This window comes from Adiantum capillus-veneris, chromosome 7 (genome assembly GCF_014529385.1).
Source record: "Adiantum capillus-veneris isolate H3 chromosome 7, ASM1452938v2, whole genome shotgun sequence".
NCBI classification, from domain to species: Eukaryota; Viridiplantae; Streptophyta; class Polypodiopsida; order Polypodiales; family Pteridaceae; genus Adiantum; species Adiantum capillus-veneris.
The window spans coordinates 168,703,132-168,720,504 of NC_140937.1; the positions used below are offsets into that span (position 1 = coordinate 168,703,132).

The following is a 17,373-nucleotide window of genomic DNA, read 5'->3' on the forward strand; positions in this document are numbered from 1 at the left end:
CCGAGCGAGATTTTTTGAGCAAACCAAAAGCCAAGCGAGATCCATAGATTAATTAGAGTACTTTGGTTAAGTACTTTGGTTCTTAATACTGTTTGATACTTACATATTTGATGATTTCCTTTTGTGCCAACATTTGCTCCACCTTAAAAGGTTAAGCATGTCATGTAAATATAGATACATATACATTTGAGGTGGACCACCCTGCAAACTACTTTTCAAAATTGTTCAAGTATTTCTATCTTTCAAATCCAATAATTACAGTGAGACAGTAGTGCCAGAGAAAACACTATATATATGTTTTTTATTTATGGATCTTGAGTCTCTGATTTTTCTCCTCCTTTGCAACTTTAGGCTTCTAGCCCTTAACTTTACCAGCTCAAGCAGTTGACTTGTGTCCCTTATTCCTAATGGTTTTATGAACTTGTCTCATGCTCGTATAGACCTTATCGCATGAAGTAGACGTATGAGAAAATTGTAAATGAGCATCAATGAACGTTGTTTTGCGTCACTTTTGCACACCGTTGAATGCAAATGTAGTATCAACTTGAATTGACAACCACGTCATAGCTCCTTAGGAACGTGGGCATACCCTATTTTTTCTACCTCTTGTTTATTACACTGCTTTGTGTGCTTATTTGGCTACATGCAATGGAATTGTGATGCCCATGTGTGGAGGGACATCTTCTCCAAACAACCGGGCTCATTGTCCACACAATGAAGCTCTAGTTTTGTCATTGCACTCTCAAGAAAACAAACAGAATTTAGTCATGCACGAGCAATGTTTACATGATTACTTGGTAATGTACTACTTTTCACTGAGCATGAAAAATCGAGTTCTTTTTTATATAGTTATAGTTTTCGAGTTTATTTTTTAAATAGGAATTATAAACTGGAATTTCTCACAAAATGCACATGAGAATATCTCTCTAGTAGACCAGGCTGACGTGAGCTGATATTTATACATATTTGGGGAGAGAGAGAGAGAGAGAGAGCAACAAAAGCAATCTCGAGATATCTCTTGCAGAGGTGCACACATGCAGCTAAAAGCCAACCGCAGTGGGAGAAGAACTTGATGTCGCAATCCGCTGCGGCAAATGCGTAATATTAGAGCTTTGCACACGGTTGGATGTTGCGGCTCGAATTTTAAGGGCGAAACTTGAGAGTGAGAGAGCGATTTTCCTGTAGAGAGAAAGCATGTGTGCACAAAGCGACTCGTGTGGCATCTTCCTTATTTCTAGGTGGCACTCCACTCAAAGTACGAGTGCGCACCCTTTGAGTAGCTCATATTGCTCACCAAAGTTTGGGAAAAATGTATCTCAGCTTAATATCGTGCTCTTTGCAATTTCAAAGATGCCGGTTGAGGGCACGGAAAAAAGGAGAAATGCCACCCCAGAATCGACAAAAAATAGTGTAAAATTCATTAAAAAATAGCCTAATTTTTTGAAACTTCCTCTTGAAATAAAAGAGGACAGGAATTTGGAATGTTTGGAAAGATGATTTCTCCCGAACACTGTTGCTTACCTTCAAAGGCCTTTGATAACTTCAATAGGTCCGATTTCAAAATGCCATTTGGAAGAAGCTTTAAATCTTTCTCTAGCACCCCACGCCGGTGTGGACTGCTAGAGAGAGAGAGAGAGAGAGAGAGAGAGAGAGAGAGAGAGAGAGAGAGAGAGAGAGAGAGAGAGGTGTAGCACTGCACGTCGGCATGCATTGCGATAGTGGAGATCTCACTGCTACTACCTTTCCCAGCCCAAACACAGCAGCGTGGATTATATCAGGAGGGGGAGTCGGGTGCATTAATTGATTTATTTTTGATAACGTACCATTAGTTTGTTTTCTACGTACAAGGAAAATATTCTTCAGCGCTCCCCGCGATTCCGCCACCAAGGCATGGGGATGCTGGACGAGGTAGAAGAGAGGGCAAAAAAAAAGACACCATGCCTTCAACTTCAGGATTAGCTATGTCTCCAGTGGCGAGACAGTCTTTGATAACCAAAGCCACAGTGGCGAGACAATCTTTGATAACCAAAGCCAGAAATAAACTAGCCATTAGCCTTGGCGAAATGACTTAACAGCCGCACATACCCTTGTCAAACTCTCTCTAGCTGTCCACGCCGGCGTGGACAGCTAGACGAAGTTTCTTGCATGGGGGCTACCATTGAGGCGCAACAGATGAAGGATGAGGAAAGCGTCTAGGGCGTTCAGGTCTGGCTAGAAAATCGAGAGGCTCAGACGCATGACACTAGAAAGGTTCACGGGGGGGGGAGAGAGAGAGAGAGAGAGAGAGAGAGAGAGAGAGAGAGAGAGAGAGAGAGAGAGAGAGAGAGAGAGAGAGAGAGAGAGAGAGCTGAGGTAGGTGGTTGATCGTCTGCTGCTGCAGCTTTCTAGCGATGGCGTTTTGCAAGTTTATGAGCTTGTTCATGGAGGACGCGGTATGGTGCGTTGCATAAAACACAATTTCGGTGCTCCGAGGGGCCCTCCAGGTTGTTCTTTTGAGGGTCCCAACCTGATAATCCCTGCAGTTTACTTCTATCTCCATGTAATGCTTACTTTGGGTGTTGCATCTAAGCCATGAATGCTATCTATGTGAATTTCTGGATGTAAGAGAGAGAGAGAGAGAGAGAGAGAGAGAGAGAGAGAGAGAGAGAGAGAGAGAGAGAGAGAGAGAGAGAGAGAGAGAGAGAGAGAGAGAGAGAGAGAGAGAGAGAGATAGAGAGAGAGAGAGAGAGGGAGAAGAAGAAGAAGCACTGCCGGAAGCAAGGCTTGGCGTGAGAGTGAGAGAGAAGAAGAAGAAGAAGAAGAAGAAGAAGAGAGTTTTAACATCGTAGGAAACTATCCCAAGAGACCTTAAAGATCTAGTCGACGAGGGGAGGGAGAGAGAGAGAGAGAGAGAGAGAGAGAGAGAGAGAGAGAGAGAGAGAGAGAGAGAGAGAGAGAGAGAGAGAGAGAGAGAGAGAGAGAGAGAGAGAGAGAGAGAGAGAGAGAGAGAGAGAGAGAGAGAGAGAGAGAGAGAGGGAGAAGAAGAAGTACAGCTGGAAGCAAGACTTGGCGTGATAGAGAGAGAGAGAGAGAGAGAGAGAGAGAGAGAGAGAGAGAGAGAGAGAGAAGAAGAAGAAGAAGAAGAGGGTTTTAACGTCGTAGGAAACTATTGAGAGCACAGAAATGGCATGTACCTATGGATTTTATGGAGACCACATTAGAGTGCTCGTTCACTCCTTTTCAAAAAGGTGAGAATCAATATATTTGAGAGTTTCTATGGTGGGCAGAGGAAAATAGGTTTTGAATTTTTGTTGGAGGTTCAACGGAAGACGCAAAAGCTCTGATGCTCTCATATGGTCACACAAACTATATGTTTCAACTATTGGATGGAGAAACGTTCAAATCCATGGTGGCATGTTGCTATCGGTTTTTTGAGCAGTAGTCTTACATTTCTGCCCTGGGGAAAGAAGGGGGGGGGGGGGGGGGGGGGGAGAGAAGTTGGGGCAAGGTGGAAGGTTTAGCCTCCAGTCATGATAAGCCATGTGACACAAACTTATTTTTCCTAAGAGTGCTCCATTTGAACCCATCCCAATGTTTGAGAAAAATCAATCTCACAAACATACAAAATTCCCTTTAACGTATATCCAAAGAGACAGTGTATTTCTACAACTGTGAGAATGGTTTGTCTAGTGCTAGCAATCTTGCCCCAATTTTGAGGATGGTGCATCTAGCTCGACCTTGACATGCAAGTATTCGTATTACAGTGAATGCGTGCAAATCTAAAACAATCTGAATGCATCTTCAAAATAATTTTCCTTGACTATGATATATTTAAGTAAATTTCATGGACTTTTATCAACTCCTTGAGAATATTGTCAAGTCAAAGTTAAGAGAGGGGCGACGGTGGAGGCTACACTACACCCATTGTTGTGTAGGATGTTAGTTGTGCATCGAAGCCATAGCTATAGTAGGTAAAGGTTTTATGTGACGACATGTACCCTATTGCCTCCTCTAAATATTTAGATGTTTCTTCTATTGTCCTCAATATAGAGTCTTTGTAGCTACAAAGTCCTCTTGAGCTAGAAATCATACGGCAACAATAAGAGTTTTCACATGCATCGACCCAATTTATTGTGACCACCATCATAACTCCACACATACATTTGCCTTGGGTATTGAACAAGAGTGTAATAAGAATTTGCAAACGTCACAAAGGAGCAAAATAGTCATAGCCCCTACCGGAACATCCATATCATTGTTGTACTTGAGATTTTTATCTCTCCTTTGTCTGCTCGATTTATAGGTCGCTCGGAAAATCTTGCTTGAGGTTTGGGATTCCTCAGAATTCATTACCTCTGAGTCTGTTTTCAGCTGCTTCAAAGGCAAGCTTTTTGCAGATGATAGATGTGGTGTTAGATGCTTTACCTAAACCCACAATGAACCATTTTGACTTAAGCTTGTAAAAGGCCAAGGAACGTTTAGTGGTGAGCCAAGTAGACTCGGTACGTATCCACTCATGTGGAAGCTGTGAAATTAAACTGGAAAAGACATCTACCAATGTTTTTTTCAATTCTTGCTTAATTGATACATCCAATTGGAGTTTTTTGACCAAGTGGGTGAGACATTCACTAAGTGATTTTAAAGCAATATGAGGATTAAGTGGTTGAGGAGGTATGTGATTGAGGCCTTTAGAAAGGAAGCATCTTACAGAGCTATTCTCAATAATAGAGAGATTCATGGTGCAAACATGCCTTCCAATATTGCCATATTCAATTGTAAACTCATTCCATAAGTGACAATCACATGACAAGGGTTTTCCTTTTCTAAGAAACCCATTAGAGTGTACTAGATGTAGTACAGAATCAGTAAATCTCCATCCTATCCTAACTTGGTTGAGTAGATCATCATTACCAAATGTATAGATAAAGCATTTGTTAAAAATAAAACGAGGTGAAAAAAATTCTAAATTTTTTTTGGCAAAGATGCAATGAACAAAAACTCCATGCCCACTGTCCTCATGAGATATCAACTGCATTCTGCCAACCTCATTACATAGTACCTGCATTTACAAATCCAACAATTGTTTGATAGGATACCCTCTTCCTCTCTCTCTAATCATGCTTCTCGTTTTCCCTCTCCCTCCATAAGACTCAGCAGAAGAAGAGGCTGGAGTCAAAAAAGATGTGTACGAAGAAGTGGGGGATATAAGCGAGGTGGGTCTTTTAAGAGTAGGGAATCCTCAGCATCCTTATTAGGTCTTAGCAAGCCTAGGAGAGTTTTAATACCAAGGTAGTTACCATAAGTAGTCAAACAAAGCCCAGATTTTTCTGCAGCCAATTCTTTGAGAAGAGAAAGCATAAGGGAGAGGAACTGAATAAATGCCATCTGAGCTAACACAAGTTCCTTGGCGTGGCCTCCAAGCCAAGAGCAGAAAAGGGAGAGGTAATGAGTTGGAGTATCAGGAAACATGAGATCCAAGTTGTTGAGGGCATACCATATAGCATGATCAAAACAAATAATGCTTGATTCACAAGAAGCCTTAGGGTCAAGAAACGGACAAGTGCATTTGACATAAGGCCTGTAAATGTTCCAAATCGACTCGGTGTAGTACTCAGAGTTACTTTTGGAGAACTCCATCAAGCCCTTTGTACGTACATACAACCCAATATTTGAGCCACATTTCTTAGTATCAAGAAACCACATAGTAAAAGGAGCTTTGATAAGGTCACCTTTATCAAGAGATTGGACACCCCTAACACTTTGAGTTGTGCTTTGTCAATTGAAGATGTTGGAAGGTTAGCTAGAAAAACCCAGGTCTCAATAGAGATGGGAGCTAAAAATCCTTTGTTGGGCAGGGCCCAAAGGTGATGGTCCACACCAAATGATTTGATTTCAACTTTTTTGGAAGGCAAGAAGGGAAAAACTTGGGAGACTTTAGACACCGTTTCCATTAGTGTGGTTTCACTGAGAGAACACGACTCTTTCTAAAAGGATTTGACAGTATCTAGGGCCAAGGGGTCCCTGCAAAAAAGACTGTTGGATATTGTTTGTATTGGAATGGATGCAACTGAAACAAACCCAGGTGTAAGACCACATAATTTGAGTAAGTAATTGGTCAATTCAGCACCTTCATATGAAAATTTAGCTGACTCTCCTTTATGAGCAAGTGCTAGAGAAGGAATGTTCTCTATGAATTCAGAAAGATCTGCAACCCCTTCCTCAGGGTTATTGACAAGTTGGGCGAGGGTATGGACACACTTATTAAATGACATGGTTTGGACCAAGGAGTTGGCTAGATTCGTAGAAGCTCCTGCTATAAGTTCAAATGCCAAAGGGTCATGAATTCATCTAAGTACTTGAAGCGAGGCTTTAGAAAGAGGCTCAGTAGGAAGCTCTAACCCTTGAGATAGTGCTAAGCTCTGCATGATCAAAAGAAATTGTGTTAATGATAGACAGGAATGACTAATGGTAAGAACTGGTAGCATCTTCATCCTTCAACCGACCGAGAGAACCTATAAGGGCCGTGTGAAGATAGCCACATCCCACAAGTATTAGTCCCACGAACAACTATCTAGGACAAACATCGAGCGATAAAATATAGTAACTAGGTCTTTGAATAGTATTTCTACTACCCTTGGTGTTAGGTGTGTGTGTGTGTTCCACCAATAATATAACATAAACACCAAAGAATTCTTTCAAAACACTAAAGACACTAGAAACTATGTCAGGTGAAAAAGGTGGTAAAATTCCCATTCATAGTATAGAACGGACTTTATACATAAGTATAAGAGAATTAAGAGCCTAAAGATATGTAATCCACCATCTTCACTCCAAGGAACCTTGAAAACCATAGTTAAAAAGGTAACCATCACCTGCACCCATGGAAACAACACAACTTTTAGTTAGCATTGGCACCGTATGCAGGTGATGCATGGGTATCCCACAATAATAAGAAAGTTAAAGCTAATCATTTATTTAGAGATGGTTTCATTTACAAGGTGGAAAACCATATGGAGCCCCTTGTGCTTTACAAGCTCTCATGAGAAAAGGCCGAAGACGAGTTTCATGAGGCAATTCAGCCTCGAAGTGGGCCACATATTCCTGTTTCTTGCCTTTACAGAGCCTGGCATTAATTGTTTCTATTTTCTCTAGGTCAGTGACAATACTCATATGTGCATTCAATCTATACTTTGGAGTCACCTGTAACTAAAAAGACATTAGTACATAAGCCCTACGCACATTTAGTTGGATTCGAAGACCATATGTAAGGTAGTAAGTATAAGTGTTTATCCCTTATAAAAGGGATATTCCATATTTCTCATTTTCTGCAAAAAACTAGCGAAGTGTGCCACAAATGCCCATAACATTAGCATAATAAGCGACCTCCTACGGCCTTATGAGCAACCAATTTACAGCCATATTTACCATAATCCACAACCCATCATAACCATAACCATATTTGGCCACCATCCATCATAACCAACCATTCATTCGGCTTATTTAAGCAATTTTTTTCAAGATCCATCAACAGAACAGCATGGACCGTATCTGAACAAGAGTGGTAAGCTCGATAAACAAACAGAGTCAAATCAATTTTAGTATAAGCACCATGGCAGCCTTACCAGAACATACAGGCCGTTGTCTTACACCCCACAAGTGGGTCACCCCCACTATATAGGGTCATACACCATATTTTTAAGCAAGCCCTCTATCATTACAACCCTTCTTTTAACCGACTCTCAAGGTCACATTTATCCATTATTTAAAGTAGGATACAACCTTTCAATGTTTTCTTGACAAATATGCCTAAACTCGAAAGTAATTATAAGCCAAAGCCATAGACACCGAATGGATGCCCATACATATGCATATGATAGGAAAAAGAAATTCCTAACTCACAATGTGAAAATAAACCAGTGCTGTAAATACAAAGTGTTTCAGCAGAAGTTTCCATTAAAGTACCTCTATTGGCATATGCATGAGAGTATTACCATACCAACAGGTGAATCACAACCCATCAAATAGTTCGGATAGTAGTCCATTTCAATGCCAAAAGTCACCTGAGATTGAGTTGGAGCAGCCAGCTCCACAATAGCCTGCTTTTTCTTAGCCTTTGCCATAGATCCGACACTTAACACTACCCCTTTGCAGGTAAAACCCTCACAGTCCTAATGTATAGACAACAACTCCCAAGTACACAAACACACTCTTCCAATGCTAAGTGAGCACGTAAACCTCACCTTTTTATACAATTTGGAGCAAGTAGCCACCGTCCTTCACATCCATATGGTGGGCCCGGTTTCAAGAGGGGGATGGTGCAGCCGCGTTGCCTTGTACAAAGAGAGGAGAGAGAGAGAGAGAGAGAGAGAGAGAGAGAGAGAGAGAGAGAGAGAGAGAGAGATAGAAAGAGAGATTAGCAGAGAGCGAGAGCTAAGGGCGCAGTATTGTAGACCCGTCAAGAGGAATCCACCTCGCTATTAAGTAGAAGAAGACATCATTTACAGATCCGGGTAACCTACCCATAACCCCTTTAATAACTAAGGGTTAGGTACCCTTTAAAATACCACCTAACAACTTTTAATAGCACATATGTTTTTGAGTTCGTCACTTATCAAATTAAGAACTAAGTAGCGCAAACTGCAAGAGGGCCAATATGGTTTAACGCAGAAGAGGACAAAAGGCTAAATCCAACCCGCCAATTCATCATATTACTTAGCTATTTATAAAGAATTAGGTGTCATTATGGCACCTCCACAATATCAACTACTGAATTACCAATTGTAATTCACCCAGGACTCCCTAGGTCACATAGCCCCAGTAAATAATGCCTAAGGTTATTAACACACTATCCTTACATTATTCTAGCCGGGCCAAAAGGTCCACCCATTTTTACATCAGTTCCAGTATCACCAGTACACAAGTAACACCAGTACCAATTCAATAGAATACAGTATCATTATCATTACCAGTTCAGTACTAGTTCACAGGTAGCATCAGTACCAGCACACAAGTATCACCAGTCCAGTATATTACAGTACACAAATAGTACTAGTACTAGTACCACTACACAAGTAGTACCCGTACCAGTATAAGTAGCCCCAGTACCATTCCAGTATAATATTGTACATGAACGGTGCTAGTAACCAGTACTAGTATATTACATAAGTAACAGCAGTATTACTTCAGTACAATACAATTCCAGTTCCTGTAACGCAGACGAAGGCAAAATACCAAAGCCAGGCCCCGGCCTTTCATCATATCATTTTAGCTATTTATGAAGAATTAGGTGTCTATTAAGGCACCTCCAAAATATCAACTATTGAATTACCTAATGTAATTCACCCAGGATTCCCCATATCCATTAGCCCCAGTAAATAATTCCCAAGGATATTAAAACAGTATCCTTACACTATTCTAGCCGGGCAAAAGGTCCACCCATTCTTACATGAGTTCCAGTATCACCAGTACACAAGTAGCATTAGTACCATTTCAATATAATACAATACCAATACCAATACCAATACCAGTTCAGTAGTAGTACACAAGGTAACACCAGTTCAATATAATACAATACCAATACCAATACCAGTTCAGTAGTAGTACACAAGGTAACACCAGTACCAACACACAAGTATCACCAGTTCAATGTATTACTGTACACAAACAGTACTAGTACCACTACCATTACAGTACCAGTACACACGTAGTACCGGTCAAGCAGTACCCGTACGAGTATCACGAGTAGCCTCAGTACCAGTCTAGTATAATAATGTTCATAAACAGTGCTAGTACCAGTACCAGTATATCACATAAGTAGCAACAGTACCAGTTCGGTACAATACAATTCTGGTACCTGTACATTACTAGTACCTTCAGTAATAGTACATATGTGGCACCAGTATCCATTCAGTATAATATAGTACCAATACCAGTACACTTGTAGCACTGGTACCAATGCCAGTACTAGTACTAGTACACAAGGAGCACCAGTATTAGTATAGTGAGGTTAACACATTATCCCTAGCAATGTGTGTGTGTGTGTGTGTGTGTGTGTGTGTGTGTGTGTGTGTGTGTGTGTGTGTGTGTGTGTGTGTGTGTGTGTGTGTGTGAGAGAGAGAGAGAGAGAGAGAGAGAGAGATTGGCAAAGTTGTTGGTGAACCATATTAAAGATCACCTTCTTACAGGGATTCATCAAGCTTAGTATGGTTTCATACAACGTTGCCAAATCACTGACAACTTGGCTAATCTTCTAATTGGCATGGAATATGCAAAATACATGCAGCAGGATGTACTTGTTATGCAAGTTGAAATTGAAAAAGCTTTTGACATTGTGCAATGGGACATCATTGCTACTATGATGCAGTCCAATATACTTTATTTCTTGTATGCTCATAGTTCATCTTCGGGATTCTAATTGAAGATGAATTGACGTAATCTTGGCCTCTTGGATGTTCACTTAGGTAGGGTTGCCTCCTTAGTGCATTGTTGTATGTTATAGCCACCCTTTGTTGATGCATCTCAATCATTTGACTTTCGATGGTCATTTATATGGTTTGCAGTTATTGTCGGGTCACGTCTTCATTGGGCAAGCTTTCATATATGACTCTTTGTTCATGCCTCACAATTGCCAAGCCGATGTTCAAGTGATTATGGATGCTTTGGAGCAGTATGGGCTTGCGGCTAATCTTAGAGTCAATTTTTGCAAATCAAAATTTCTGCGGCTAGATCCTTGTGAGTGGCATGATCTGTTGTGGCTAGGAGAGATTGTTTCTCCGAATGTGATTGCCACGCATTTGGTGTATGCGATTTGATGCTAGTCACTCACACTCAAAAAGTGGAGGGTGATGCAGTGCTTGAATGTTAAACTGCATTCAAAAAGTTGTCCACATGGCCATTACATGTTCACTTGCAAATTGTTCGAAGTATCTTGATGGCTTGTGTTCAATTTTATGTGTCGTTGCATTGGTCTCGCCATTGTCTCACTTCTCTTATGTCATCGATTTTGTCTCATTTATGGCGAACACATGCTCACAAAAAAAGGCACGCATTTGAAGTCCACTGGGAAACTATGCATTCCCAAGCACTTTGGCAGTGTCAATATCTTGAACTTGCACCGGCATGTTCTTGCTAGGAAATCAATGTCGTTGCCTACTCTTGTGCGACAAACTCTCCTTGGGCTCTTATGCTTGTCTGTCTGTGTCGGAATGTCATTACTTCTTCCTTTGGTCATTGGCAACCAGGTTGAGTTTGGCTAGATGGAAGGACACATTCATGGACGTCCTCTTACTTCTAGTTTCATAAAGATGTCACAATTCACTTATCTTGGTGTGATCGATAGCACAAGGAAGGGAATTTGCTTTGTTTGGAAAGTCTTCATTGGAGTTAGGCATTCCCCCTCACTTTGATCAACCGTTCACCTCACCAAGCATACTTTCTCTCTTGTCGTGGCATTCGAGTAGTTGGTGATGTGGTTGATGAGGCAAGCTACATTGTGTTTCCCCATGTTGCTCAAATTTTTGGATTGGGTATACAATTACCGTCAACTCTGGAGAGAGCTTCAGCACATGTTGGCTGACTTTTTTCCCATTCCGCCTTTGGCTGATGGTTGTCAAATGTATGATTGGTTTTTCAGGATATGCCTCTTGAGGCTATGTCTACTAGTCAAGTTTATGCTCTTCTTCTACCACGGCCCTGGATTGCTGACCACTATAATGCCCTTTGGTCAATGCACATGTCTAATACTTGGTGGAAGAAGCCACTCTACCCTCTAGAAGAGCAGCTTGCCTTTGAGAAGGAGCGGTTGTTTCTTTGGCGATCCTTGCTTGGAGTTCTCACAATGGGCTCTTTTCTCACAAATTCACATCATATCTTCTCTTCTCATTGTGTCCGTTGCTCGACTACAAAAGAGACTGTTAGTCACTTGCTTTGGGATTGCTCGTTTACTAGAGATTTTCTTCTAGCTGACTTTTTGCCCATTCCGCCTTTGGCTAATGGTGCTCACGTGTCTAATTGGTTTTTTTGGGATATGCCTCTTGAGGCTATGTCTACTAGTCAAGTTTATGCTCTTCTTCTACCACGGCCCTAGATTATTGACCACTGTAATGCCCTTTTGGTCAATGCACATGTCTAATACTTACTCTCTACCCTCTAGAAGAGCCGCTTGCCTTTGAGAAGGAACGGTTGTTTCTTTGGCGATGCTTGCTTGGAGTTCTCACAGTGGGCTCTTTTCTCACAAATTCACAACATATCTTCTCTTCTCGTTGTGTCCATTGCTCGACTACAAAAGAGACTATTAGTCACTTGCTTGCCTTTGGCTGATGGTGCTCACATGTCTGATTGGTTTTTTTGGGATATGCCTCTTGAGGCTATGTCTACTAGTCAAGTTTATGCTCTTCTTCTAACACGGCCCTAGATTATTGACCACTGGAATGACCTTTGGTCAATGCACACGTCCAATACCAAGTGGAAGAAGCGACCCTCTATCCTCTAGAAGAGCCGCTTGCCTTTGAGAAGGAGCAGTTGTTACTTTGGCGATGCTTGCTTGGAGTTCTCACGGTCGGCTCTTTTCTCAAGTACACGTCCTATCTTCTCTTCTTGTTGTGTCCATTGCTCGACTGCAAAAGAGACTGTTAGTCACTTGCTTTGGGATTGCTCCTTTACTAGAGGTTTTCTTATGGCTGACTTTTTGCCCATTCCGCCTTTGGCTGATGGTGCTCGCATGTCTCATTGGTTTTTTCGGGATATGCCTCTTGAGGCTATGTCTACTAGTCAAGTTTATATTCTTCTTCTACCACAACCCTAGATTGTTGACCACTATAATGCCCTTTGGTCAATGCACACGTATAACACCTGGTGAGAGAAGCCACTCTCTACCCTCCGAAAGAGCCGCTTGCCTTTGAAGGAGCTGTTGTTTCTTTGGCGATGCTTGTTTGGAGTTCTCGCGATGGGCTCTTTTCTCAAATGAACATCATATATTCTCTTCTCGTCGTGTCCGCTGGTTGACTTCAAAAGAGACTGTTAGTCACTTGCTTTGGGATTGCTCCTTTACTAGAGGTTTTCTTCACCATAGTGCAGCTTGTATGCAGCTTCGTTTCCCCTCTATGGTCTTCCATAAAAGGTTTTGAGCTTTTGGCATTCTCCCACCTTCCTTACAATCATTTGCGGTCTTCTTTATGTGGGTCAAACTTTAGGCTTATTGGACCATGTGACATCAACGTAACGACTGCATGTTCCTTCACTTTGACATAGATCCTTTTCAATCCATCAAGCTTTCCCTTGAGCAATTTGTACGTTCTGATTTGGAAGTTGGTGATATCACCCCAAAAATGCAGAAGTTTGTGCGTTTTCCTCACCTTGAGGTTTCCCACTAGTAAATCAATCACAAAGACCTACAAAAGAAAAATGTGTGTGTGGGTGTGTGTGTGTGTGCACGCACACATGCGCATGCGCACACTCTCTCTCTCTCTCTCGCCCATGTTTACAAGTCAAGACTTCAATTGTGTGGCATACCCTTCAATTTAGCAATGTCCAAAACACTTGCAAAGATAAGTTACCAAGCAAAAAAAAGTTGCTTTCATTGCCATCAAGATTTGAGGAGCCAATGGAACTTACATACACCTATAAAGAATTTATACATAAAGTACTAACCTGCGCATGCGATTTAGCGATTGGAAAATGATGTATACTAGTACCATTTCTTACATATGCAACACAAAACACAGAGATTCTAAAGAGCATCGAGGATGGACGGACCAACTACCTTTCAATTATTAGAAGGGAGCCAACGCACATTTCAACCTCATCTTCTTACAATTTGATGTAATTGGTTTGTACCACCAAGATTTGTAGCATTATGATCCTAAGGTAGGGAGGGGGAGGGGGAGACCAAGGAGAGGATAATCTTTATGCAACTTGATGTAATTGGTTTGTAACCCCACGATTTGTAGCACCATGTAACCGAAGGATAACCTTTTTGCAGCAGACTTTACATATGGAGAAATAAAGCAACTGGAAGGGAAGATAGCATATGAAGAATATGTGTCATTTATTAGGCCGCAACAAGTCGCAGGTCACATACCGAAAGCATACAATGGAAAACAAAAGTGTGTTTAAGGCTTCATGTGGTAGACTGTTTTGACAATAAATAGACAATCTACCAATATTTCTCACCGAGCACATTGCATGATTACAAAAATTGACTTGTAATTTTTTGTAATATTTTGTCAATTAAAAGGGCATCTAGAATGAAAATATGCCGTTCCAAGTTCCCAGTGCCTGTCTTTCCAAAGAAAAGGTTGCCCTTCAGTACCTAACACAGAGGTCCTAGGCACACCTGTTAGAACAAGTGAGCAACACAAAGTGGGCTATTATAATAACTCATTACCAATAACTCCAAAAAGTAGTATAACCTCTCTCACAATACAATTGGACTCACTGCCATTTAGTTGGCAAACCTGCTGCCACAAATCTGTACATAATCTCTCTCTCTCTCTCTCTCTCTCTCTCTCTCCACAGCATCCAAAAGAGAGTGGATACATCTGCCCTCGAGACGTCCTCCATCGATTGAGTGTAACATTGACGCCTGTTGCAAATCTCTTGTCACTGACTCTACCCTCCAAGCCAGATTCATTCGTTTTCCACTGATAAGATCACTCATGTCGAGTTTTCTCAGAGCGAACGCGGTGAGCCAGCCGTAATTCCCGCCAATCCCTAGAAACTCCTTGCGTCTCATACTGAAGCTTCATGCTTGTAATAGCGATAGGGGAGTAGGGATCTTCCACTCTAGGAACCAATGTCACAATGATAAATTCCTCTTCATTTAAGCCGAGCTCCCGGACATTGCTTCCAATTGCAAACTGAACTGATGTGTTGAGATAGTTGCCAGTCATGTTTGTCAAAATCATCTGAGCCAACGTGGAAAATCTACCAGCATATTCTGTGCAGTTAATCATTGTGGACAAACTTGCATGCGGAAAATTCAGAAAAGCTTCAAAGTGGGCAGGGCTATCCAGAACTCCCTCAATTCCCTGTATGACTAGCATTTCTTCCGCCGCCAAGGCTGCCTCCTTCTCCCTCCTCAGCACAATGGAGCATGGCTCCACCATTTCTTCCCCCATAACGCACACTCTCTCGCTGCCTGACAAGCTTGCTACTCCATCACTCAGTCTACCGGTGGTCACATTCATCCAAACATTCTCCACATCTGCATAAACATAGCCCAGCTTCACTGTGTCTAGCGAATCCCTAACTTTCACCTTCACCAGCTCTGCATTCTCATTGTAGAAGACAAACTCAGAGTTGAGATAATCAGAATCATCAATATCCTCATTGCCAAGGCTTTTCCACATTTCCCACAGCCTGTCTAAGCTAGCATGATGGGCATAAAAGACAGGATCTCGACCAGCAGCATAGAGAGTGCCCATATCCTTCTTCCCCACTTGCTGCTGGTCGCCGGTCCATCCGTGCACGCTATTGTGCGGCATAGTTTCTAGAGTACCATAGCCAGGCTCAGGGGAATCATCCCTGCGGTAGGGCTGCCCGAAGAAGCTATATTGAGTGGTGGCTCCCGTAACGACCATGCGGTAAATGGTGGCGAGGTTGGCCGCCACCTGCTCATCTGCAGTCCGGATGCTCTCATTCATGTAGTAGTAATCTAGCATGACGGGGGCGGGAGGCAGGTGCGAGGGCTCGCGATACACATCTGTGAGATTTGGATAGGACATGTATGCATCAGGGATGGTCATGCCATCAGGGTGGTCGTAATTCCAGAAGGGGAGAGCAAAGGAGTCATCGCCCAGGAGAGATGCCAGAATGCGCTCGTGAAAATACACATACCAGCGATGGAAGGAGAAGAAGAGCCAGGAGGCGTGTACCTGGAGAGGCGTGGAGGAGTTGCCCATCTGGTAGGTGGAGCTGCAGTAGGCGCAATGGATGTTGGCCTGCTGCATGAAAGAGCGAGGGTCATCGCTGGGAAGGGCCTTCATGAGGCCATAGGCTTTGTCCAGCTTGGCGGCATAGTCGGCATCCAGGGCGTGGGCGGGCAAGCGCACTCTGAGGTTGGAGGGGGCACTTTCGTTGAGCTGGAAGTCAAGGGCGGGCTTGTCCCAATTGGGTGCACAGCAATCAAAAGGGGCCTCGCCATCGGGGAGGTTGAGAGGGAGATGACAGTATTTGAGCTCGGGGGCAAGGATGGGATCCGCAAGCACGTTGGCATCATCATGCATATGCTGCAACAGTACAAGTAGACCTATCATCAACATCGACCATGGCACGATTGCAGGACGGAGAGGGAGACTCAGCGGCGCCATAGCTATGGGCGCTTTCGGCCCCAAGCGCTTGCAGCTCACAGCTCAATACCTAGCCTAGCAGAAGGATGTCTCAACAATGTTTCCTCACTGATGAATATATCCGTCTGCACGGTAGGAGAGGTGAGTGGGTGCAATGTATCAAACGATCTCAAGACTCAAACTCTCCTCTGCAGGTAGCCTTGGAGGTTGGAGCTGAACCTTAGCAGTCAAAAGGCCAGAAATCAGAATAGAGTTTTAACTTTCTCTACTACTCGTTCCAGACTCCACCGTGCGGAGGAGATCGTGTTGCATTTTTAGCCTAAAGCTCGCTCACGAGTCGCGGGTTGCATTATATGCTAGCACGAGTCGCCCGTGTTTCCCTTGCCCCTTCACTGTACTTCACTGTTCACAATCTTGTAACTGGGTGGCCTTCTAACTAATTTGAGAAGGCCTTCCTTGGCTAAACTTTTCCCTTAAAAACTACACGTTTAGAAGGCCTGGACTAATATGCAGTTCACAGACTAGCTCCTGTCCCTTGTATACCAGCGGGTTCCAACCTTGTTTGCAGAATGTGGTAAGGCTGGAACACCATCAAGGCTTCATGGAAACCTTCCAAGGAATTTCTAACTCACCACTTGTCTTTCATGCTAGACTCTTTTTGGTTTGAGGTTTTTGCAGGTGAAAGTAAACCTAGGCTTTGCAGAAGATCTCACAAGTGCTTCAAAGCTTATCTGATCTACCACGGCAAGTTAAAATTAGTTCATTGATCTCTATAGACACAGAGAATTTCCATCACCTTAGCAGATGCTAGTTGGTGCCAAGAAAGAGCTAAAAAAGTGCATGTCCAAGGTTAGAGTTCTTACCAGAGCTGTACAAGCTACCATCAAAATTTCTCATATTGTTGTTGAAGTATCCAACCAGTATTCCCTAAAGAGGGAGTGGAAAATGAAGTAAAGAAAAGACTCAACAGGATCTGGAAAGTCTCTTGGAATTGCAAGCAGTGGATAGAAAAGTTTAAATGTCTATGGGCAAACACAGTTGCCAATAAAGACGACACACTCATGTGGCTAATTATAAATCAAGGAGTGTGGAGTGGAGATAAAGCTCT

General features: G+C 42.6%; 1 protein-coding gene across 1 annotated transcript; it reads right to left on the reverse strand.

The window, feature by feature from the left end:
• Positions 1-14,340: 14,340 nt before the first annotated feature.
• On the reverse strand, positions 14,341-16,566 carry LOC147455021 (polyphenol oxidase I, chloroplastic-like). Its single transcript, XM_086516882.1, has one exon. The coding sequence runs from the start codon at positions 16,284-16,286 to the stop codon at positions 14,628-14,630; it is 1,659 nt and encodes a 552-aa protein (XP_086373008.1). The 5' UTR covers positions 16,287-16,566; the 3' UTR covers positions 14,341-14,627.
• Between the last annotated feature and the right edge of the window lie 807 nt (positions 16,567-17,373).

Coding starts and splice junctions, on each gene's coding strand:
- LOC147455021 (XM_086516882.1), bottom strand. CDS start 16,286: ATGGCGCCGCTGAGTCTCCCTCTCCGTCCTGCAATCGTGCCATGGTCG.